Source organism: Epinephelus moara, chromosome 15 (assembly GCF_006386435.1).
Source record: "Epinephelus moara isolate mb chromosome 15, YSFRI_EMoa_1.0, whole genome shotgun sequence".
In the NCBI taxonomy this organism is placed as follows: domain Eukaryota; kingdom Metazoa; phylum Chordata; class Actinopteri; order Perciformes; family Serranidae; genus Epinephelus; species Epinephelus moara.
The window spans coordinates 7,252,625-7,278,927 of NC_065520.1; the positions used below are offsets into that span (position 1 = coordinate 7,252,625).

Genomic DNA, 26,303 nt, shown 5'->3' on the forward strand with positions numbered 1-26,303 from the left:
CTCTTACAAATGATTTTCTTTACATGTGGTTTAAATGCTGAAGTTTTCTCAATTTCTATCCCTATTTCCAGGTTTTCCAAGACTGTGGATCCTCTGTCTCCCTCTCATCATGAATGTGACTCCTGACAGCTGTACGGCAGAGATGCCGTACGGCTACCAACCTCGTCTGAAAGGGTTCTACATCGCCATCGAGCTCATCATTGCAGTGCTGGCCATCACAGGCAACTTTTTGGTTTGTCTGGCTGTCACTCGCAACAAGAAACTTCGCACCGTCACCAACTACTTCCTGGTGAGGAAATCTGTTTCTGCAAAATCTGGAATTCTTAACACACAATCCTGTGGCCAAAAGTGTTTTACTCTGTCTGCATGTGTGTGAAGATATCATTAGCTGTGTCAGACATCCTGGTGGGCTTGGTGGCCATTCCCTGTGCAGTGCTGACAGACCTGGGTCGACCTCGCCATAACCTGCCCCTCTGCCTGGTGCTGCTCAGCATCCTCATGGTGCTCACACAGGTAGGGACATTAACCTGTAGGCAAGAGCACTACCCATAAATATGCTCAGTGTATGTCATCAAGATGCTAGAGCTGCTCTGTTAAAGGTTGTCACTTTTTTTTTGGGGGGGCTTTTTGCCTTTAATGGACAGGACAGATTGAAATGGGGTGAGAGAGAGAGTGGGGGTTGACATGCAGTAAAGAGTTGCAAGCTGGAGTCAAACCTGCAACCACTGCAGCGAGGTGTCGCCTCTGTACATGGGGCGCCGCCACTATCCACTACACTACCGACGCCCCTAAGTGTTGTCACTTTGACCAAGAATCCATTTTGTGATGCCTGCTGAAGATCCTATCGTATATGACCTTTTAAAAACCTTCCTTTCTCTTCCAGAGCTCCATCCTGAGCCTGTTAGCAGTAGCAGTGGAGCGTTACACGGCCATCCTTCTGCCCTTCCAGTACCAGCGCATCATGAGCCCCAGGAACGCCCACCTGGCCCTGCTGGTCACCTGGGGCCTGGGAGCCATCACCGGCTCTGTGCCGCTAATGGATTGGAAACGACAACCGCCAGACTCTGAGTAAGAGAATGAGGAGGGCAGATGGATGGATGAATGGATGGATGGGAGGACTGCAAGAGAATGAAATTAAAGAAGGGGCATGTGTGCATAATAATTAATATATATATGCCTCTTTTCAATCTAGCTACTGTATCTTCACTTGTGTGGTGGACATGAACTACATGGTCTACTTCAACTTCTTCTGCTGCCTGCTGGTGCCGCTGGTGGCCATGTTCATCATCTACAGCCACATCTTCCTCACCGTCCGTCGCCAGCTGAGACGCATCGCTGTGGCTAGGGGAACTGCAGAGGACATAACAGCTGCTAGTAGTGGGTGCACTGGGACAGACAATGGGAGTTCTGCTGCTGGGGGAACTGCAGCAGATGGAGCAGACATGGGGGCAGAAAAAGAATCCAGCAGACAAGCCGAGGAAGGCTTGTCTGCTGGGCAGAGGGAAGTAGAGTCTGGCATTGGGTCTCTTATTGAAACTGAGACTACTGCTGTCTTTACAAAGCCAGGGCTCAGGACTGCTTCTGCTGTACCTCCCACCTGCAGCTCTGCTCTTGCCAACACCCGTCCAGAAGAGTCCAACGAGGCCAAATCCAACATTCGCAGCCGTAAGGAGATGCGTAAGGCCACCTCCCTCTTCCTGGTCCTCTTTCTCTTCATGGTGTGCTGGATGCCAATCCACCTCATCAACTGCATCCTGCTGCTCTGCCCACAATGCAAGGTCCCCATGTCGGTCACACTAGGAGCCATTTTGCTTTCTCACGCTAATTCGGCCCTCAACCCAATCTTGTACGCATACAGGATGAGGTCTTTCAGATACACTCTGATAGGAATGTGGAGAGGATTGAGGAGTGTTAGGCCAAATTCCAAGTAGAGCAGCACTGTGGGTCATAAACAAACACTCAGTGCTGAGGGTCAGGGTTGGTTTGTGGAAAACTTCAACCAAGGGGATACAACTTTCACTGTAAAAAGTAGGGCTTTTTGTTAAATGCGAAATTCAGAGGGTATAAGTTGGATACAATTCTCAATATGGAGGTGGCTGAGCTGGTGGCTAGCAGCTAACGGTGCTAACTGAATAAACAGCATTTAACAACAGCAACAATGCTGACAGAACTGACGGTGTTAACCAGGGGGGAACCTGAGGGTGGCTGCAACTCCTCCGCCGCACAGTTGCTGGTAACCACCATAGGGGCATAGTGCAAGGCAGGGATGATAAGCAAGCCAGTAGGATACGCACCCACAACAAAGAACAGAGAAGCTCGGATTCCAACACACACAGAGGTCGTGTGACTTAATTCTCTGCTTAGGACACCATTACTCTACGATATCTTTACATAACAAAAGTGGTTTGCTGCTTTATTAATGCTCTAAACATCACATACAGAACCTTTAAAGCTCTTGAGTAAGATTTAGTGGCATTTGGCGATTGTAGAAGCAACATGGCAGCCTTCGTGGAACAGGACCTGGGGGGGTGACTTGCAGCAAAGGGCCACAGGCTGGAGTTGAACCCGGGCCGCTGCAGCAACAGCCTTGTACATGGGGCGCCTGCTCTACCACTAAGCCACCGACACCCCAAATTAGCATTGATTTAAGTCTAATTCTTTAGTGTTGACTGTAGTGATGCCCAAGGACCGTAAAATAATGTCTACTCAGAATGTCTTCCCTGAAGCACTGTATCAGCAAATAGCAGGCCTTCAAAGGTGATGTGGCAGAGTCACTGTTTTAAGTAATACTTAATAAAATGTTAACATAGTGGAGCATTTAGCAGCTAGAGTCACATATGTTTCTTAGAATTTATTGGATACCAAAATAGAGTGAAAAGGAAAGTGTATAATGAACTTACATTCATTAGGTGGACACAAACATGACTCCAAATGAATTCTCGCGTTGACCTGTGTCTTCTAGATGTGGAAATAAGGAGCTGCTTGCCACCATGTTCGCCATATCATTTTTTAAGGCTGCACTGCCCCCAGGTGGTGTGGGAAAAAAAATCAATTTATGCGTCTTTGAAAGATGCAGATATACAGTAATGGGTCACATTTTATAACAAACTTGAGTCTTTTAATAGATCTCAGTGTGTGTAATTTAATAGAATCAGAAATTTTTAATCTTAATGATATTTTTTATTAGACTTTAAAAACTAATAAGGACAGTTATGGTCAATTGGCTTACTGTTTGGAATCAGAGGACTTTATAGAACTCTAGTTTCTGTGCAAATATGTTCATCTATTAAAAAAAAAAATCACAATTTCTTCTTATTGTAGCGGTGAATTTTACATGGTTGTTTGATTGTTTACATTGTACATCAGGAACATGTGTGTGTGCTTGCTTTATGAATGTAAAAGTTGAATAAATGAGTTGTCCTGTATGGACTTCATATGCACAAAAGTATTTAGGTTGCAGTTGATTGCACCTTGTCCCTTATTTGAGTTCATGTGTGCAGGCATGTACTGCTAAACTGGGACCTTTTTTTTTTGGTGGACCAGCTTTTCAAAATAAATATTTTTGTGCATTTATCGTTCCTTGCATTTATTCTAATCCTGTTGAAAGCAAACAACAAAGAGCAAATCAAAGAGGTGAGTCAACTCAACATAACTGCGTGCTTTATTGATATACAGTAAAGCATTTTATAATACAGTAGTAAGGCATATATTTGGTGGAATCTGATATGTTGTGAAGTATTGACGCGTTATTTGAAAAATGATGTGAGAATGAAAGACAAACGTTAGAAATGAAAAACAAACTAAGAAATCAATCAAATTCAGTGTCTGAATCAAAACAAAACCCTCCTGGATCATGCTGCAAGAATATGATGCCAAAAACAAACGAGTGTATAACGCCACGGCGCTCACCGCGGACTTCTCTGAGTGGTTATACATTAAATAACGATGGAGTTTATTTAGTCACACATGCTAATGTTGTAACACCTCACACGGCACAAAACAAAATACCTTTTTAACCAAAGACAAAAAGACACTTCTAGAATAAACGCATCCTCCACACAGGAAACAAATATCTAGTATGTCCCAGGTATGACAGTAGTGCACACGGATTCATTTGATTTGTGTAAAATGCTAATTTTTCAAACTTGAGTTAAATCTCTGACAGAGATGAGAAATGCAGTAAATGCATCTGAACATTCAGACTGGAGGCTCCTACAGTGCAGTAGAACGTTACAGAGTGATTAGGATATTTGACGTGAATCAACCATCCAGCAATATTCAATTAATAAACAATCAGAGGAGCGTGGGGTTGAGTACAGTAGAGAAATTGCCTCCGAACCGGACTTTGACAATTCAGACGAGGTAGAGCTTACGTTACTGGGCTTCCTAAAACCTCCTAAAATATTTCTCTGTTACAGGTCAAACAGAAAAATTCCTCAAAAATAATCTCAACAAGCAGCCTTGTAACACTGTAGTGCTCAGATTCAATTAAAATCACATTCTTCTAAGTTCCTCTTACAGTACGTCTGACAAAACCAATACACAGTGTACTGTGTGGACTCAACAGGCCCTAAAGACACTTAGAAAGCATCTTAGAGATTCATATGTTCATAAAATCCTTATTAAAGATGTACCAGTGCAATAATCAGGACTTTTTTCTTTCAAAAAAATACAGTTTCTTTCTGAAGGAGTCTGTAGAGGCCCGATGCAGAACTGAAGAGAAATGCTTTCACAAACTGATGACCAGTTTGGATATAAAAGATACTGATAGACATCCAGTGGTCTAACTCTGTTGCAGTGATGTAAAGGTGTACTCCAGGACATCATGACATCACTGCTGGGTGTGCTTACAGGTGCAACAAAGTTTCAAACCTGTTTTACCTCTGACACACCCATCAGTGATGCTGAGTGAAGACATGAAAATTTGCTGGGCATCTACAAGGCAGTGAGGGTCTACTGAGAGACGCTATAAAGTTTCATGATGGGAAAGGTGGGATCCAGTGTTTTTAAAGCCACACTAGGAACAAAAGTCCGGATATCTCAGCCTCTGCTCCTTCAACTTGGACTATTCTTTTTAAAAATCTGTCTCTTGTGAATCCCCCAACTTCATGAATGTGCAATGCCAAATCACTGAACTGACCCTTTAAAGGAGTAGTTTGGATATTGTGAAGTGGCGTTTTGGGAGGTTAGTTCTGCATCTATGCTCTCGTCAAAGCCACCACGCTCCACTTACAAAAGCAGTAATTTTAGGTCGCTGAACACAGGAGCTGCTGGTTTACCACTGCCTCAATCAGCTGGTTTGTTTGTGCTATTGAGTGACTTTGCGAATGTGAACTAACTCTTATAAACACCAAAGTCACACTATAACACAAACAAACAAACAAACTGATCGAGGCAGCAAAAGACCAGCAACTCCTGTGTTCAGTGATGTTAAATTACTGTTTTTCTCAATGGAGTCTGGCTTGAAGAGAGCACTATAACTGCTTCAGTTTCCCGTCGAAAATTGGTGTCTGACAGCTACGTAAAGCGGTGAAAATTTTCTAGATATAGCATACATTTAAAATTATATTGATTTTGTTTCTGTCCCCCTGCCTGCTTCTCCAAACTAGGGGTGTGCCGACTGACATCTACTGTATGTAATTCACAAAACTATAGATAATTACCTCATACACCCCACTTCAAAATGTCAGAACTATCCCTTATTATCAAGTTTAAAAGATAATGCACACACATATATGTATCTCAACATACTATGCAAATAGTGAATATATTCTTTCATCAACAGGGATGACAAATGCAGGTTGACTTTTCCCCACTACATAAGAAAAACGAAGTAGTTTGATGATTGTAGAATGGAATCCAAATGTTTTCCTATTATGTCGAATTATTTCCCATTATGTGCATTAGCTTTAAAGTGACCTTGCTGACTCATCTCAGTTCTGAATCGGGCCTATTACAGCATCTGTTTATGCACACAGTACACTGTGCTGAAAACAAACACAGGGAGAAAAACTGTTGCCATAGAGATGTTAATCACAGGGATGATGAACAGATTGATGGATGGATAGATGGACGGATGACTAGATAAATGAATAATTCAAATATAACATGAGGGCTGTCAGCCAAAGCCGACCCCCCCCAAAAAAAGCTGTAATGTAATGTGGAAATTAGGCACCACCACACAAACACACACACACACACACACACACACACACAAACTCACACACAGTCTCACAGACAACGTACTGTAAAGATCCAGGATGCCTGCATTACCTTGACTGTAGTGTACGCTGTTATAGAAAGACATTTTTCTCTTAGAAAGCACCCTTATGATTACAATCATTCTTTTTTTGATACAAATGTCTGAAATGCTTTTGCTGTTTCCCCAATTACAAAGAGATGGCAAATATTCGACCACACTGAACACACTTATTTGTATCGCATCTCTCTTTGCCCCCATCACCCCACTCTTGTTTTATACAATTGCATAGAAGTTTATAAACCAGCCTCTGTTAATAATAAAACAACTTCAGGACGTTTTAAGAAACTACTGAAATCTACAAGGTATAATGTTTTTCTTTTGTTTGTTTTTTTTACGCGTCGTTGCTGGAACTGCAATCCTTCACAAAAATAGACGTTATATATTCTCTTTGTAAACTGTGTTTCCAATCCAGTTGTTTTGACTAGAAAAGCATGCGATAGGTAGGCAGGGAGGAGAGAGGAGAGGAGAGAGAGGACAGGGGATGAAGGTTGAGAGGGGGCGGGATCAAAAGGGCAGGGCCTCGTGCTGTTCGGCGCTCTGCTCGTCTGTCATCACGTTGACTAGTGACTCCATGGCACGGCCCAGATCATCGGCCATGTGGAACAAACTGCCAATACTGGGACCTGGAGAGAGAGGAAGGAAATGCTTAGACATGACACAGTCGCTCATAGTGATGGACTGAAAGCTGCACAGGTTAACACGAGCATACAGACACATGACGGTAAAAATGGGCTAATGTGTGTGCTACATATGGAACAAAACATCTACAGCCACGCCAACAGCTCTGTGAGGCTTTAATTAGGCAACATAAAAGAACAAGAGGTGACGAAAGCTGCACATGAACACACCGCAGAGACTACTGTCATCGGGCAACCAGCATGTACATTCTGCACCTGCATAAGAAGAAATAACTGTCTACAACAGCAACCAGTTAGCACATGTTAACACAATCCAATGTCGAAAGATTAAAGCATATTTACTGTGTGCCAGTGAACAAGAACACAAACCATCAGGAAACGTTTTCTGCTAAAGAGCCAAATGTCTAAAGAAAAATAATCTTACCTCATGTAGCAAGTTTGTTTCAATCTGACTCCCTGTTGACTTTCGCTGTCTCTTTACTTTCCTCACTTCCCTTTCTCTTCTTGTGTGCTGAGCTGAACTGCCAATCAAATGATTTCAATCGCTGACAATTCAACGTGCTGAATTGGCTGAAATATAGCTGACAGGGACTGACGAGGGCCAACAGGGTGGGACACACCGCAAAGATGGCGAGCGAGTGAGCAGAGCACTGCTGGCTTAAGTACACCACCATAATATAAAGGGTGAGTTGGATGGACAGTATGTGAGTACAGTGGTGATTGGAGGTGACTACCTAAACTATCTTGCAGGCTTTGCTTCATGTATCAGTGATTAAGAGCTCTGCACAGGCCTTTTTCAAAGATACCCTGCTCCAATCACCTGCACCTACCATCACATCTGATTTGTAAATTCTGATTGAAAAGCTTTCCCTAAGATTCTTTTTTAATGTGACCAAGAAATCAGCAATGATTTAAGCCCGTAGCCTCGGAATAAAAACCCCATGATGCTATTTGGATCGTAAAATGTCAAGCAAACTCCCTCTTGCTTAGGTTTTGCTTCAAATGTACAATGAGACCAGCTTGGTTCCAGATCTATGAATCACCGCCCACATCTCCCATTTTTTAAGCAAATGAAAAAATCAATGGAGTGAAAAGTCTGGTGATGAGGCTACAATGGCACCCCTAGTGGGCCAAATACGAGCACAAAGGAACATGCAGAAAATGGCACAGCGGTAAACAAACAGGCCGTGTTTTAAATTCACTGTTACACTCGGACTGTATTGAATGTTTGCAGGAACAAATAAACCATTATATATATATATATATATATATATATATATATAACATTAATGACAAATTTTACTACACTTTGTGAAATGCAACATTGTGGGAATCCACCATTTTAAGAGAAATACAATGTATACCTCAGAAATAACAGAACATGACAGACATCTAGCTGTTTTTATCACATTAAATTGTGGTTGCATCGTAGGGTGAGCCCCACACTGTGAACTGTAGCGTGGCATTAACACCTCATCCCAAATCTACATGCACACAGAGATGCTCTATGCACACACACATTCATACACACATCACTACTCCCTACTGTGCAGAACAGAGCGTCACAGTGTGACAGAGGACAGAAAAGGGAACGGAAATTAAAAACAGGGACAGGGAGGGAGGACATATATGTTTTTTTCCACTGCATCACTGTACCATGACATTTCCACTTTTTGGGATGTTTTATGCTGAGTTCTACTCACAACAACATCCAAAATTCAGTCCCCTTATTAAGCCAATAATTAGATTTTTTTCTCATGGTTTCGGATTCTGATAGAAGCCAAAGTGGAACACACATGGTACTTGCATGAAATGGAAATAATCCTTCGGGGCTAAGGTAAAAAAAAAAAAACAGAAGTAGGGTGAACTAGACAATCTAAGTATATTTAATATACTTACAAGCAATGTACTAAAAGTGTGCTATTTTCGATGTACTAAAAATCTACTTGGTATGCTAATGGTGCTATTTAAGATATAAAAATTGTTTCAATTTGGTGCACTTGCCTGTTTTATAATGAGAACACTGAAATGTACATAAATATACTTAAGTACAACTTTCTAATAGTGCTGTAGTGTTGAAAAATGTACCAGTATAAAAAGTTGGATTAAAGTATATTTTATTTAATTTTAGTTTTATTTCAATATGCCTTAAGTAGCACTTATAATATATTAATTATATATCAAGTACATTTCTAATACATTAAAAATAGCACACTGTTAGTACATTAATCAAGGGCTCATGGAAGTGTTATAAAATGAAGTGTACTTCAGTACTTTTTTAAATTTGGTGGTGGGGAAATGAGATGAGACAGTGGGGGAGAGAGAAAGCTGAGCCACTAACCTCTCATGGGTGTCCCCTTCTCCCTCCTGGCTCACGGAGAAAAAGAGGGAAGGAAGAAAAGAGAGGAAGAAAGAGGAAACACAATCAGCCTCGTGTCGGTAACAGAGAGGAAGACAAACAAGTGAAGGGCAGGTAACGCTTTACTTTAGGCTTACAGCTGTAATTAAGTTTAATGAGAGCATTTGACTGGAAGGAAAAAGGTACACACATCCAAAAAACTCTTGAACAAAGCAGGAGGAAAAAGTACCATGTTATAATTAGCAATTTTGTTCTGATTTTATATCATGCAATTTCCATTTTTTTCTTTACACTGTAAAAAGTGCAGTGTGGTCACCCAGTGTATTTTTTATCCCATAGGCTAAACTATGTATTTATCCTGGATGTTTTCTGTTTTACTAAGAGTTCTTCTCAGAGCTGATAACAGGAAGTTTATTAGGTGGCATCCTGAGGAAGACATGTACAGAACCTCCCAGCATGCAGCAGGGCAACAGTGATCAACATAATTGTCATTCTGTTTGTTTCTGCATTGTTACTTATGTTATTGTGTTCATCGCACTATATCACCTTGTGCTCTTTTCACAGTTTCTAATGTTTTGGAGATGGAGCAAGTATTGACTAGAATTTGGTCATTAGTTGCAGCCTCATTTCCCGCAATTTTGGTGAATTCAGTCAAGGTTTTTCGTGTCTTTTTCATTTATAAATAATGCCATCATTTTGTCTTCTCTTTACTTCTCATTTTTGGCTTTTGTCTGACTGTTCATGTTGTCTGATGATGGTTTCATTCGCATGGTAATCTTGACCTACAGCCAAAGCCTTTTAAGACGAGACAACAGAATATAATGTGATGTTGATGCTGCTTGTGTCTAAAAAAGATCTGATCGATGAAAACCTTGTACAGCCCCTGTGAATAAAAATCATAGTGGGAGCAGAGAACAGAACTCTTACGTTTCCCTGACTAGACTGGGGTTTGAAACCTCTGAGTGACAATGTGGACAATGTGCGAGACACGGTGGTGTTGGTGTTCCATACCCTGGCTATGAGGAAAGGAATTATTGAGCTGTTCCATCACTTCCTCTAGTCCAGATGCATCTTGGGAAGGGCTGGACAGCTCGTCATCACCTGAAACAAAAAGGAGATGACGCTTTTCCACTTTTAAAAGTCAGGCTGCTAAAATAATGACCAGTCACGTACACACACACACACACACACACACACACACACACACACACACACACACACACACACACACATTTCAACAGTGCTTTGTCGTCGGATGTACAACACCGTCCAACAGCATGGTCTGTACAAGCTGTGAAATCAAACACCTCTATTTATATCCGTGCTTTTAAAAGGGTGGATGCATATTAAAGGATATAAGTGCATGTGTGTTCTTACCCATTGTATCAGTAGTCTGGCTGGCAGCCACACGGAGCAGAGGGAGGGAGGAGTCGGAGCGCTGAGAGGAGGTGGAGGGAGAGGACAGTGCTGTGCCGTTCACCTTGGAATCCGTCTGACACACACACAGGCACACACATGCATTAGACACACAACAAATTGGCAGCCACGCCGCACAGCTTAATTAGAGGAGTCAAAAGGGAAGTGAAGTGTGTGTGTGGGACCAAGGAGTTGGCCTGATCCTCTGTGTGTGTGTCAGCTGTTACTGGCAGTCAGACAGTGTGGAGGAAGCTACTTCAGTCTGAGCTCACTGGTGGGAACTTCACATCAACTTAAAGGCTCTATTTTTTTTGGATCCAGGAAAGGAGCTGGCTCCTCTGCTGCTGGTCACTATAGCATGTGAGGGTTCACTGCCTTGCTCAAGAGCACGTGGAACATCAGATGTTGAACAGGCAGAGGTTGTTTTGTAATAATTCTGTGCACAGTCTGGTGAGGGATCTGAAGCAGCTTTACTAATTGCACTCACAGGATTTGCTTTTCTTATTATCTCGGTCATCTCTGTAGTTATATCTGACTGTGGGGCTGTTGCCAGCTTGTGCCAATGTTACTTTCCACTTGACTGTAACTGGACTGAAACACTATCTGCACTTACATAGACATTTTCATGGACATTACATGGACATTTTCTGTAACTTTTCTATTCTATATTTATGTTCTTCAGTGTTGAAGTGCTTTGAGTTACTTTTTATTCATCTTAATATGTTTATTGTATGTTTAATGTATGCAACAAAAACCAAAGCAAATTCCTTGTAAGTGAAAACTTGGTGATATATCTTACTCTGATTCTGATACTGATCCTAAAACAAGGGGCTCTGATAAGATGTGTGTTTATATGCGGCAGTATTTAATCAAAACATAACCTTTTGTGATTGGTGCAAAGTGGTTCTACCTGCTGTGAAGTGCCTAGTTTTTTTTCCAATTTCACTGAAAATTCAACTTGTTTAATACATAAAGTAAATTAAGTGTTTCCACCTGTTCAACAGATCAGTCGTAAGTACCATAAGTGTAAGTTTTTGTTCAGGATGTTGTTTTTAGACAAAGAGCTGAGGCATGTAGGTTAATTAAACAGTTGATTTGAGCAGCTACACATATCAGATATTTATATTTGGTTAATGGACAAAGTATGCACAGCATATATATGAGTGTGCCACAGTTTGTGAATGAGTCCGTGTTCCTGCTGGTGTGTACCTGCTCCAGCAGCTGTCTCAGCCTGTGCAGTTGGGACTCCAGCTGTTTGTTGTGGTCCTCCAGTATCTGCATCCGTGCCTCCAGACGTCCTTTATGCTGCCGCAGCAGTTTGGCCTCGGCGATGAGCTCAGCGTCGCGTGCGCTCTGAGGCGACACCGGGAGCATCTCCGGGGGCGACGGCAGCGGGGACAGGCCCTTCCTGTCGTGGGCCTTCTTCAGACGGTCGTACTCAGATTGCAGCTTCCTGCAGCGAGGGCAGCAGAGGAATTAATCCACTGCGGCAGCTCTGATATACATGTGAAATACCAAACACCCGCTGCTGGGGAAAAAATGTGATCTTTTGTTTTATTGATTATAGAGGGGAAGCTGGGTCACTGCAGCAACACAGTGCGAGATATAAATAAAACAGTGACAGTAAACATCCATCAGTAACAGTCATCCCCCATGCATGAGGCAGTCACTCTTTATCTTTTTGTTTCAACAAAATCCCCCTGTTGGAATAAACAAAGGGAGGGCTGAAAGAGGAAGCCTATTAAAAAACACCATGTCTGCTACAGACGTCAAATGTTCAGTCTTTATTGATTTCTATTTTAGGACATTTGTATCCTAGGACTGATTAAATCCGAGGCAGAGAGGAGGACACTGGTACTTGGCTGCCTGCCCTTTCACAAGAACATTTTCACTGGGGTTGAAGATTCATATAATTAAATCATAGACATTTTCAGGCCCGTTTAAACCCTGTCAGAAATACACATAAATCCAACTTAGCACTTAAAATAAACATGAAAATTAAAAACTTGATCTATGTGGCTGGGTGGAGTTTTCACTAGAAAATGGGACATGGCAGCAAAACAGCTTTACAGAAGGATAACACAGGATTTCTCTCTGGCTGTCGGGTAATTACAGTATGAACTGTAAGATTAAAGAGAACGCACAAGTTGCCTTTTCCTCTAAAGCTACACTGTCTAATTTTTGAAAGAAGAAATACCGCAGTATTCTTCCTACAAATGAAAAGTTATATTCAAGCAACTGAACACACCCTTGCTCATTTGAATACACTCAAGGGTTATACGGCTACAGTCTTAATGCTACCGTACACTAGAAGGCTTTGAAAAAACTTTGAAAAGACTTAAGTCTGACGCCCGCTCACATCTGAAGACAAGGTGAGTTTTTAGTCACACACTATAAAGTTTTGCAAAGACTGGGGATCTTCCAGGGTCACTATTTGCAAGACTACAATTAGATTCTGCTGGAAAATATTACACCAAACTCCCTTTAAGAAAATGACATTTAACAATTCGTTACGTATCCACAAAGACACATAACTCTAGAAACATAAGATACAAGGCGTCATGTGTCAACAGTATTCTTGTCAATTCCGCATCAATATAATCTATAAAGACAAACTGTATTTGTGTCCAAAGGCTCCTGAGGCACTCCCAAGCCCGATGAGATATTTAATGCCCTATCAGCTGGACCTGCCTGGAAAAGCTGAGGAGGCATCCCCATCAGCTCCCTCCTATCAATCTCACGCTCCACTTTACCTCTGCTCGTAAACAAGACCCCAAAAGACTTGAACTACTTAACCTGGGGTGCACGAATCAGAGAACTGCCATCTTATTTTAGCGGAGGGGTTTGTGACCTTGTGAGCTTTGATGTTGGGGGCAATAGCTGCCAGTAGGGTCTCCCAAGGCAAACTGGTCCCAGGTGAAGGGCAAGACTGCTACCCTTTTCCACCAAAATTACCATGTATGCCTTTCGTTTTTTAATCAGATATCATAAATGCGCCGGATATCTGGTTAGTAAACAACAGAAAGCAGCATGGAGGCCAATGAAAATGTTACGGTGGTTGCTTTTTGTTTTTAATATCTGTTACTTATTCAGTCTGTCTTTCAATCTTGGTGCGAATGGATTTGTAGCGCACGTCCCAGGAATTAATGTCGATTGCAACCTTTCCCATTAAGAGAAAGGCCAGATGTTAGTGGTTGTTGGTGGGTTTTGTCGAGTAGGAATGGAGCTTATGACCAATTAACAGACCCCATATGAATCAGCTAAGAGGGAGCTGAAGCACCTCGTCAAGAACAAAGACATCATGGCCCCCTGCTGGAGCCAGACCCAGGAGGGGAGCTTGCCGGCAAGCATCTGATTGGACACAGCCGTAAAGAACTATATGAATCCACCACCCTGTGGGCTCACAACTGCGTGCGGTCACTTGCATCGTCAGATAGGTGGCGGGCAAAGGCGTGGATCTAGATGTGCTGACCCCTATTTTCAAGTTTTCAAGATGCAATATTAAAATGTGAACCCCAGACCTCTGAAGAACCTAGCTTATAGAGATATGACTGTTTCAGATTCAGCGAGCTCTTTGTCATTTATGCATGAATCAAGTCTCTTTAACAACAGATCCTTCTAGAGTTAGAGCCAAGTTCAGGTTAGAGTAAAGATGCAGCCAACAGGATTTAATAACGAAGGGTCCGTTCACTGACCTGTTCTCCTGCTCCAGGTCGTTCAGGACCCTCTCCAGCTCTCCCTTCTCCTCTGTCTCCATGGAGATGAGGATCTGTGCAGGGCTACGGGGCTGGCTGAGAGGAGAGCCTTGGTTCAGAGACTGGCAGTAGTGCTGGATCAACATGTGCTCGTCATCACTGCAAATGCACACACACGCCAAACATAAACACAGACAAAGGAAAATGGAGGGGGGGGGATCAGCAACTGACTAAAAGAACAGCGGAACAGGACTGCACCACAGAAGAAGAGTCTAAAACACAGCGAGGGACAGAGAGAGGGCCAGAGCTGTCGTCTTTACAACACATTTGTCCTGAACTCTGTTTGCAACACTGGATATTTGGAGCGATTCGATTGGCCACGCTCTGCCAACTCAGACCGATCACACACGCGGCCCGCGGAGTTTTGGAGGGTTTTAATTAGGCCAGGTATTTAGATGCTGCTGCGTTCACTGCACTGCTTTCAGCTCAGCCAATCATCCACTCTGAATACTAAAGGAGCTGCAAATATGTGCTGGTGAAAACAACAAATCCCCTTTAAGACGACTGCCGACTTGAAAGTAGAACTCATTATGGGAGGAGTGCGTAGCTCTCTGTGCTCTGGTTTAAAACAGCTTCTGGATGCTTTCTGCTCACATTTTTCACTTCATCAAGCAAGCGGAGTTTTAAAGTTATGTTAATGTGTTCCACTGGAGCCATTCTTTTGCTTCAAATTTTAATTACAGGCTCACCTTTGCATATCAGATTCCATGTGCAGTTATTACAAAGAGGGGAAATTTGTCTTGCAGCCATACAAAATATAGAATGGGTGCATGGATTTGAATATTTGATACATAAACAACACTATAATACATGGACGTGATTTACATCGGAATGCATCTGGAGACTATTAGCTGTTAACATCTGTGGGATTAAGTCTGATTTTAAAGTTTAGAGTTAAGTTTAAAGCCAAAGTTTCTTTTTAGCTTGCTGAAAACAGTAATTTAAATAAAATCAGAGCACACCTGGTGACTGCATCTTCTTCATTTGCATAAAAAACAGATGTTATGCATATTACATAGTAATACATTTTGTAAGATGAAGAAAAATATTACTCTGCTTTTACAGTTTTGGTTTTGGGGTTTGACCCATGCTGTGGACGAAAAGTAAGGATTTCTCAGCCTTTGCTGCTTTGATTTAGTATCTCATAAGCCACTTTCAACTTTATGGAAGTGTAATATTAAATCGCCAACGCGCTACTTCAATCACTTGTCACTTAGTTTGTCAAATATTACATGTAATCTACCAATGGCCACTCAAGTTATCACAAAGTTACTGTCAAAGTACATTACACACTAAATGATTTGGACTCATAAACGGATGACTGCAAAGAGGATTTGCGTTCAATAAAACTTTCGAAGCAACATTTTTATTTTTGCTACCATTTTTCACAGGTTTAAGTTAAAGGTCTAAGACTTCCCTGGTCCTTAAAAGACAAAAAATTTGGTCACCAATTTCTTAAAATTCATATTGGTAAGCACTTGTTTTTCCAAGACAATCCATCCACCTGACACATCAGGCATATCAGGATGCTGATTAAACAGCATCATTACGACACAGGTGTGTCTTGGGGTGGTCATGAAGGCCACTCTAAAATGCAGAGTTTTATCACACAACACAAGTTTTAAGATAGCATGGCATCGGCAGGCTGACTGCAGGAATGTCCACAGGGGTTGTTACCTGTGAACTGAATCTGAATTTGGCAGTATATCCAACCGAGCTCACAACCACAGACCCCATGTTACCACACTAGTTCAGCACCTCCAAAGGAGAAGTGCTCAATTACATTGTTTTAAACAAATTTGTGATCAAAATTTGAGAGAACTGAGTCTTTTGTGTGCACAGAAATGGTCTTAAACCTTAAAATTAAATTCGTGAAAAATGAGAGAAAAAACGAAAGCATCGTTTCAGGTCATCTGGAGACTTTGGCTGTTAAGAATTACTGTCAAAGGAATTTCAGCATCGTGTTTATGACTAAAATCTAATTTTCAGAACCCACAGATGTTGCTTGCTGGTTAAACTGAGAAATGGAGAAGAGTAAAGCACCAGTATTTAAAATAAAAAATACGAAATCTTGCTATAAAAATCAATGCATTTTAATGGAATCACCACGGTCTGTGGATTTTCTCACTTACAAAGTCGATCCGAATTTTCAGATTAACTTCTACTTTGGAGAACTTTGACCCACGAGTCTGGTGAGAACGGACCTTAATGCTAAAGGCCAAGATGCTCACCGTGATTTAAATTAATACGATTTTGACCAGCTCTAATAACTAAACAGCAGTAAGTTAGCAGAGTTTTCTGTTCCTCTCTCTGTACCACACAAAACTTCCTGTTTAACATAATTAAATTCCTTTGTACTATGTGAATACAACATTTTTGAAGACAGGGAATCAGAGAAAGCAAATGCATAGTTACAGTGATGAGTTTAAACAAAGTGTGGACATATATGCTGACATATATACTGTACATTTTACTAAACTTCCACTACTTGGGATGCTGGGATTTTGTTAACGAGCTGCATATGAATCTAATATACCAATCATAATCACCCAGAGAAAATCTTATCCCTGAGGACAATATAAATACAATACATGAGATGTACTGATATTACCTGGTAATATCAGATAAACAGTAAATCTGTATGGGATACGATGATGCAAACACAAATGAAACCATAACATGTATCCAGAATATTGAGCACAAGTAAACACAGTCACTGACAAATATCACAACCAGCCAGTGAAAACAAAGAAGACAGAGCCAGTTCACACACAGTGAGCCAATCAGTGGGTGAGGAGGTTGGCAAAACAAAGCAAACAAACAAAAAGCGGTTCTCACATGCTCTCATTGGGTGAGATACTGTCATTCAGATAAGAGCCATTACGATTCTCCATTTCTGCTAACCTGCGGAGGGGGGAGAAACAGAGCAGTCAGTCCCAAAACCAAAAGGTCCAGCAAGTAGCAGATTGTGGAGGGAAAATCCACCTCAAAACAGAATTCAGATATTTTACTGACACGATTGTGTTTTTGTTTTTTCAGGGTGTAACCTAATGTGCAGGTTGTCCTGTGATGGGTAAACTCCAACTCTGTGGGAGCTGGTTTTCACAGAACTAATGGCAGAAAATGTTTCCTGATGGGAGGAAAATGAGGATGGGTGTCTCCAGTTACACTAGTTGTGCGAACAGCAGCGGGACTAATGAGGGAAATTTTGGTAATCATGATGTTTTTTGTTGTTGAGACTGTTGGAGTTCCTCTGTGTTTGGCATGTTGTTAGCATTTTACCCTTTCAGCTGTAGGTGGTAACTTTTATATGAACAACTTTTTTTCATAACTGCTGAAACTGTCACTACATCCGCACAGCAGTACATGAGACAGATTATCTGTGAAATAAAAAATCATGTTCCTCTGCCTCCTTGTGGTGCTTCTTATGTCGTTTGGATGAATCCACTGCAGCTGAAAGAGAACAATCAGAGCTGAAGAGTCTAAAACGCAGCTGTAAATCATGTAAATCGCAGCTCGTGGACTGTGGTCAAACTGGGCAGCGCTGATCAAACATGAACCAAGATTCTGTTACTGAGTTGCCTATTTCTCACCTCAAAGGTTTCCAGAAACATATTTTAGTGTACTGTTTAGCTGTAAAATGAAAACGCTTTTAGAGCTGCCCCCTGAAACTCAAAGATTTAAACCCCCATTCAAACTCTCAAACTCTGGAAAAAGGGAACAAATAGTCATATATATTTGTATTGAACAGGCAAAACCGATTCAACTGACATAATTCTGAGTCGGGTATATCCCTATAAGTTTGTGATGCGGCTTCCATGTTCAAAAGAGTCGAGCGAAAATGAAGCACTGCCCACTGGCTGGAGCAAACTTTCTCATTTTACAGCCAAATGGCACAATAACATATGTTTCTGTAAACATTTGAGGTGAGAAATGGGCAACTCAGAATCTTGGTTCATGTTTGAGCAACGCTGCCCAGTTCGACCGTTTGACCACAGTTCACAAGCGGTGAATTCTTGCAAATGCCATGAGAAGCACTTTAAGAAGGAGGAGGAAGATTATCTGTCTCATGTACTGCTGTCAGGATATAGTGACAGTTTTAGTAAATATGACAAAAAGTTAACATGGTATGCTAGACACACTGTGTGCAGCCCTCTGTAACCTGCTGTCTATTGCACTTTATTTTATAGTGTTTAAAAATGACACACTATAAACTAAAGCTGCACCTTCAGAATGTGGCCTTTTTATATTTTATACAAGTTGGCTCGTATTGTCTTGAAAGCTGCTGCCCTATAAAAGTGGCAACTGGCAGATGTCTAACGCATAATACTGCCATTTGGTCTGACTGACTTGTGTAACAGCCTCACTAACTGTGATTTACAGTGGTCACATCTCTGGTGCATTAGTCACAAACACTATGACAACATATGTTAAACACAGGATCCAGGGAGGGTTTAAACAGACAGACGGTGGTTTCTTAAAAAATAGTAGGGTTTGTTTTTGTAATTCTTTAAAAGGAGTAATTCAATATTCTATTTGCTTTTTGCAAAGGTGGATCTCACACTGTGTTATCTATCAAGCTAAAGCCAGGAGTCGACTAGCCTAGCCTAGCATAAAGACTGGAAATGGGAGGAAACAGCTAGCCTGGCTTAGTCCAAAGCTTAGAAATATTTGTTTTTACATTTCAGTTTTGTAACAAACATTAAAAGACACGTTTATCAGAGAGCTTTAGAGGTTGTGGGAGTTGTTTTCATTGAACATTGGAGTGAGCAAAGCAAGCTGTTTTCTCCTGCTTCAGTCTTTATGCTAACCTAAGCTAACCACCTTCAGACTCTACCTCCACAATGACCAGACATGAAAGTAATACTGAACTTCTGAGTAACTTAAATTACTAGCCAAGTTGTATCTTTAGGAAATACCTTAACATTTTAGGGAACTGGCTATTTGCCGTTGCTCTAGCTCCATATTTAGCCTACAAATCTTCATGTTTCACTCTTTGCAAGAACCTACTTTTATCATGTACAGAAGGTGGACAGATGAACAAATGCCTTTTACAGAACATAAGCAATGCACTAAATATCAAATAGTTTTGTTTTATTTGTTTTATTGTTGTTTTATTCATTTTGTTTTGAGATATCTGTCTCTGAGATTTCAGTTTTCATAGAGACCGTTTTTTTTTCTCTCGCAGAAAGTAGTTCCCATAAAAATACACTGCTATTTAAGCTTTAAGTGTCATTTTTTAAGGATGTTTTGAGCCCTACAAACAAAATTCTATTCATCTCCATTGTATTTGGGTGGAGGCAAGGGAGATAAATATATGCATGGCTAGATACCATTAGCAATAACTGAGAAAATATGTCTTTCATAGCTCTGTTGAACTGATTCTTAAACCCTGGTATTATGTTTGAGAAACCAGAGTCTGGCCATTAAGACGGCCTTGTAAACAAACCTCCCGGCTGTGCTTCTCAACAGATCCATCATGATAAAACAGCTATGAGCGAAAAGCCAAAGATTTAAATTGCCCCGTCGCTATCTCCACTAGATCAGTTTCCTGGTGGTGTGAGTGTGTGCCCAAAAAGTAAAGAGATTTTGGGGGTTTTATCAGTGCTCAAATAAAAAAAAAAAGAAAAAAAGAAAAAAAAAAGAAAGCTTGGTGCTTGGCAGTGAGCATTTAAGCAGATGGACTGTGACAGACTGGCATCTGCCCAGGCCTGTGTATTTGTACTCATAAGCTGCTGCACGCTACAGAAACAAGAGATAACCTCGCAGTTTGGGGGCCATCAGCTCACTCAAGGCTTAATTATGTTACTTCTTTGCCCTACCACCTTCCTTTAATCTGCTGGATGGTATCTGGATTCCGCCAGATCTTGACACGACAGGGGCTGAGAGCACAGGGCTGGAGGGGGGGCATGTGACTCAGCATGTGCGTCCGTCAGCATGTGTGTATTTATATATATATATATATGTGTGGTGTGTGTGTGTGTGTTAGCCTGAGGCAACAGTGAGTGGTGTCAAACACTCTCTGGCAGGGATCAAAGACTCGGCCTGTGGCCCAGACCTCACACTGACTCTACTGAGAAATGCCAACAGTGGCCGACTGACTGATTCAATGACCGATTGATCAGCTGGTTGATTGACTCATAGTTTGATTGATTTGACTGCTTCTTGTCCCTCAGCGGTGGGTTTCGGGGAGCAGTTAGGATCACTGCAAACTGCAGGAACACTGAAATGTTTTGGTGAATAAGCTCTGATTGACTCAGTGTGGCACCACAACAATATTGATGGGTTTCCTCTCCTCTGAGTCCAGTATTGATGAGGTTTTCGAGCGCACATGCTGGCGCATTGGATGGCACAAGCAACATCTCAGATGCATTAGCATATACTGGACTCTCACTGCAGAACGCTTATTCACCAAAAAGTCAATGCATCACTTCATCATGTGAACAGATTCAGTTTCACTGTATGCAAAGGGATATCTTGACATTTTTGTTCAGTCATATACTATTTGCTTCCCTGACAGAAAAATCATTCAGTATTTAACCAATGGTGCAAAAAGTTAGATGTAAATACTGCTTTTCTTTGATGAGAAAACCCCTGCAGTTATAATACGTACAAGTAAAGAGTTTCACATAAAATGGTAAATACTCTGTGGTACAAAGAGTCACATAGAGTGTGTCAAGGTATCCCATTCTCCATTGAAAAAGAAAAATCAACAATCGTGCATAAACTAATTTCAAAGCACTGTCATATACAGCCATAAATATCTGGAGTGTTGATCTGGAATTAAATGTTTCAGATGTTAAAAGGTACAGGTTACTCAACATTGTGAGACTGTGGCTAAATATGCAACACTAGTGTTGTTTTGCCAGCAGCTCTTAGAAATGTCATCAGTTGCTGTTAAAGGGTAACTTCAATATTTTTCAACCTGGACCTTATTTTCTTATGGTCTTTTCGTCTAAGTGACTAATTGGAACAACATTTTTTTTTAAATTGGTCCCGTATTGAGTGAGACTGCAGTGTCAAAACAGGCTGTAGTGTCATCCATGGGGGCAATTGAACACTGTCCACTTACGTCCACAAAAAGTGCTTGTTTCTGACACTGACAGACTCAGATTATTTAAAGTATCGGACACGATAATGATAAAGATCCCTACAGAGATAGACCTCTTTGCTGAAGAATTAGATCCTTTTTGATTAACTGGTCAAACTCACCAGACTTCATTTAAATAAACAGGGAATTCTATCCTCTCACACACTTCCTTCAAAGTCGACAGAAGCAAAACAAAACTCCCAAAAAACGCCTTGATTCATCTTCCCACTGTTCCAACAATCACAAATTCTGGTTTAGCTGGAAGAAAAAAAACTTAATTAACCCAGTTAAATGTGAAAATATGGTGGCTCCAAACATGCTTAAATTACTGTTTATTTTACAGCGTAGGCGATTGTGGCGCTGTTTCTGGTTAAACAAAAAGGATCTTCCTCTTAATCAAAAAGGTCTACCTCTGTTAGGATCATTTCAATTATCTTGTCAGACACTTATAACAACAATCTGATCCTGTCAGTAGCAAAAACGAGCACTTTTAGTGAACATAACTTGACAAAGCTCAATTGCCTACAGGGATTACACTGCAGCCTTTTTTGCACTGGTCTTGTTCAATCCTGAAAAAGTTTCATGTGTTACTGACAGTCATTAAGTCATTCGTATTTTAGTTTAGAGAGGTGCTGATCAACTGTATGATCATTTTGAAGGGAGGATTAATTGCAGGACTGTTGTCTTAGACTGCATTAAAGGTGTACCTAATAAACTGGCAACGAAGTGTAGTGAAATGTACCGAAATGCAGATATGTAGACACAATTGAGAATTTAGTTTCCTGTACCTTTATCTCATCTTCAGGGGAATATAGAAGATTTGTGACCATTGTCTCCTGTATTAAACCACACGCAAAACCAGACAATTTTTGGACTGACTGTATATGACATGTGCCTGAAAGGTCGGTTCACATCTTTAGTGTTAGCATTTAATAGGGTTACTCTGGCTAAATTACTAAAATAGACCCACTGGGTTGCGAACAATTGCATTTACACATGCCTGAGTGGGTGTGGAAGCTTTCACTAGATGAGAATAATCTGACTTGTTCTGGGGTAAAAATACCTCTAATATGTGACTAACAGCTTTTAAATACCAAAAAGCTCTTTAATGATCAGCTTTTAGGTCTATTAAGTGGAATGAACATGAGAATTTGGACTGCAAGTTCCCCGGAACGGCGTCAGCAAGGAATTAGGGCAACCGATCCCCTGTGAGTTAACGGCTGCGTGAACACAGTGGGGGGAAGACAGACAGCCCATTGCAGGAAGTGTGCTGTGCTTTAACATTTTCTCCAAATTCATTATTCCAAATCACATCAATCAAAATGTTTCTGGTGTCTGAGAGAGCTCTCTAGAGGAGCCATTATTTGCAAAGCTCACAGGGCAGAGGATAGCAGCAGGGAATGCAAAACTGGAGCACGAGGAAAGGTTACTTCATTGCATCCTGTTCGCAACACTGTGAGTCTACACTGCAAGGAGCCGCTGCTGAATGCAGATAGTGTGTTACCGGTTGGCGTAGTGCTCGATCCGAGTATGTGTGTCGTCATGTGAGAGCTGTGGGGATGATCCGGGCCTGCGACAGAGAGAGAGAGAGAGAGAGAGAGAGAGACAGGAAAAAGAGAAATTCAAGAATCCAACCAGGAGAGACTCATTAATCCAAACACACACACACGCGCACATGCACAAGCCGCATGAATCCAGCTATGAGGGGAGCGACAGTACGAGGCACAGATGTGTGGCGGTGTGAAAATGCTCTGTAAATAAGCTCCCTGCTTGTATCCTGCACTCCTGGCTTGGAATACATTTGCCTTCACTTCAAAAGATGCGTCGGATCTGAGATCTCACACCTCGTCTGCTGAGGGAAAGATCAGTATTTTGACATCATTAACCACGAGTCTCTGAGGATTCTACAACTTTTCCTGCAGTGTTTTAGTCCTTGAGAAATTAGGCTTTGACTCTATAAAATCCTGAAAACTTCCCTTCACAAAGGCACCTTGACGTTTGGAAGTTTTATCTGTTAAGAGGCAAACAGATGAGTTTTCAGCACAAAGTAAAGGTAAATGAAAGAGGAAAAATGTCAGGATAATCCAAAAACATGAAATTATGTCTTAAAATAAAATATGCCAGGAGGTTGTTCACCATAGAACACTTTGGTACATCTTTCTTTATTACAATTCTAATGCTTGATTCGAAGATATATGCCACTTACTGGTATGCAGCTACCATTTTACAGACTTATGGCTCTTATTAGCATATCACTTATGTTAAACTGATGCTAAGTGACATTAACTGCTGAGAATGATGTGTTGCTGCTGTTCGTGCCTTATAGACATATTGCCACTCACGTTTCACTGTCAGATAAGACTTTTCACAGACTCACTGATGATGTGACACTTGTGTTTTAGTTGATGCCATACTTGCCAACCCTCCTGATTTTCCTGGGAGAATCACGTTTTTCATTGCCCTCTCTGGATTTCCTCCAGAGGTCACAATTCTCCTCTATTTCTCACAATTTATCACTAGACACATTTTGTCCTTTGTGTTATGACAATCTGTTTCTGAACTGTAAAGCAAGTATATACCAAGCCCTACGACTCAAAGTGTCAGTGCTCTCTCCAACCCTCCAGAGCCTAGGAGGGATGCCTGTCAGGCCTGCAGAAGTTGGGGGACGGCTGCCGGGGGACACAGTGTCTCTGTGTTGGCCGCTTTCGGGACGCTCTATTGGGGGTTTTAGGGGTGCCTTGAGAGTTGGGGGCTACCAAACACATGATCCAAGCTAATACTGAGTACTGGTGTTATGAATGTTTTCTGATTGTTTAGGTAGTGGGTCTGGCTGTAGACATATCAACCCTGTACGACGATCATGTTGAGTGTAGTCTTGGACAAAAAATTGGCCCACAATGCTAATGCTATTTGCTAATGGACATTATGTCAAAGTGTGGCATCTATCAGTGGAACAGCAGGGCTGTTTAATTGGCTAACTTTCACCACTGCAGTATACCTTAACATATATCAGTCTATGAAGCTGAAAAGTCATATATACCAGTAAAAAGCAGCGTACAGAATACTAATATTCAATACCACTCAGAACTGATATATGACACTTTACCACAAGTGGCACAAAAGTAGCCATTTTTGAGTGTGAGCGTTGCTGCGATGTAGATCAGGTGAACAGGTTAGATTTCGAATCGGTCAGAAACTGGTTAATTAACGTTAATAATCAAGTCATTATTTTACAGTTTTTCCTGGCCTTGATAGTTCTCGTCGAAAGTCAGAATCAGAAGAGTGAATTATCCTGAATCTCAGATGTGCAGGTGAATGTGGGGTCAAGCAGCAGCAAGAAACTGTGAGATGTAAACCACCACGACTACAAACAGAATGGCACTACAGAATGAGTGTGAAATGGGTGGAGTTGAGAGAGAGTGTGTGTGTGTGTGTGTGTGTGTGTTTGTGTATATGCAAGAGAGTGCAACTAAAGAAAGAATTTGTGTGTATAATTAAAAGAAGAAAATATAATCATGTGTTTGTTGCTGTAATTGAGCAAGAGAATATTTGAACATGAGACTGAATGTAGATGTTCAGTGTGTGTGTGTGTGTGTGTGTGTGTGTGTGTGTGTGTGCATGTGCCAGCCAGGTACTCACGCATGGTCTACGGGCCAGAAGTTGATCAGAGTGACAGGACTGAAAGACAAAAAAATGTGAGATGATGACACAGGAAGTGGGAGGACACTGCACAGCAAGGCATGATGGGAGCTGTAGTATGACGGGGCAGCAGGGGGGCGGACAGGGAGGAGTGTGAAACCAGACTGACACAAACAAGACATAGTGATAAAACAGGAGTTACTGCATAGTGCATGTCACACACATTCACACACAAAACAGACACACCGTTACAATTAATATTCTATACTTTTTCAGATATAATTAATAAAATACTCATAATATGTGATGTATCAAACCTTCATGTGTGCATGCTCTTACACGTGAGTCCATTTGTCTTTAAGAAAGTGAAGTCAAGAACATCTATCACACATACACAATATGAAGGTGTGTGTGTGTGTGTGTGTGTGCTGTTGCATCGCAGAAGGACAAACACAATTCACAGTTACACATTAATCCTGGATGAAATGTCACTGCGCCTGTATATCCTGTGTGTGTGGGTGTGATCACTCTCACATTTGCGTCCCCCTTCAAGTCATCAATCGCTCTAAAGACCATAAGTGCCTACAATTGTAAAGCCTTTACAATATGGTGTATTGCTGTGTTTCTTCTTTCATCATTTACATTACAGAGTCTTTGTGTTTCAGGTGTGCAGATATTCACATCGAGCCTGCAGCACTGAAAGCTCGGCCTTGACTGAATAACAGAGAGACATTCATCATTCTTCTTCAAGTGCCATTATATACGTTATTACTGACTGTGTAGCTTCAGCTAACAGTCATATTAAAGGTCATCCGGATTTCCATAATCATTAGTATTCAGCCCGTGTTTAAAGCTGGGGAAGGGAGTTTCGTTTTGGCAATACTGGACAAAAATATCAAAGTAAACTTTAAGCATATCGTTATTCGAGTGGACTGAGAAGAAACTAGACTTCTGCACCTCCCTGTGGCTCTGTTTTCAGGCTTTAGAACATCAGACTTCAGCCAATCACATGTCATTTTAAAATGCAGATGCACGTGCACTTCCTGTCGCTAAAAGCCTGATTCAATGGCGGAGAATCCTGCAGAGAAAGTTGCTAGTCCAGCATTGGCAAAAACTGCCAACACTGCAAAGCAACCCAACAATG

At 41.3% G+C, this 26,303-nt stretch overlaps 2 protein-coding genes across 7 annotated transcripts in view; one reads left to right on the top strand and one right to left on the bottom strand.

The window, feature by feature from the left end:
- Positions 1-109: 109 nt before the first annotated feature.
- On the top strand, positions 110-1,931 carry LOC126401934 (adenosine receptor A1-like). The gene is made up of 4 exons (XM_050063498.1): positions 110-289; positions 379-513; positions 884-1,068; positions 1,193-1,931. The coding sequence occupies exons 1-4, from the start codon at positions 110-112 to the stop codon at positions 1,929-1,931; spliced, it is 1,239 nt and encodes a 412-aa protein (XP_049919455.1).
- Positions 1,932-3,643: 1,712 nt separating this feature from the next.
- The window catches only part of dmd (dystrophin), a 353,683-nt gene continuing 331,023 nt past the window's right edge, over positions 3,644-26,303 (bottom strand). For 5 of the 6 annotated variants that reach the window (XM_050063154.1, XM_050063152.1, XM_050063151.1 and 2 more), the window contains 8 exons: positions 25,160-25,198; positions 23,025-23,090; positions 17,269-17,334; positions 14,371-14,529; positions 11,885-12,128; positions 10,637-10,751; positions 10,271-10,360; positions 3,644-6,885 (listed from right to left, as the gene is read on the bottom strand). In XM_050063154.1, coding sequence (XP_049919111.1) covers positions 6,767-6,885; positions 10,271-10,360; positions 10,637-10,751; positions 11,885-12,128; positions 14,371-14,529; positions 17,269-17,334; positions 23,025-23,090; positions 25,160-25,198 — 898 coding nt within the window. In that variant the 3' untranslated portion in view covers positions 3,644-6,766. Of the gene's footprint in view, positions 6,886-9,241; positions 9,268-10,270; positions 10,361-10,636; positions 10,752-11,884; positions 12,129-14,370; positions 14,530-17,268; positions 17,335-23,024; positions 23,091-25,159; positions 25,199-26,303 lie in introns of all 6 variants that reach the window. The other variant, XM_050063153.1, reaches the window with a different exon arrangement.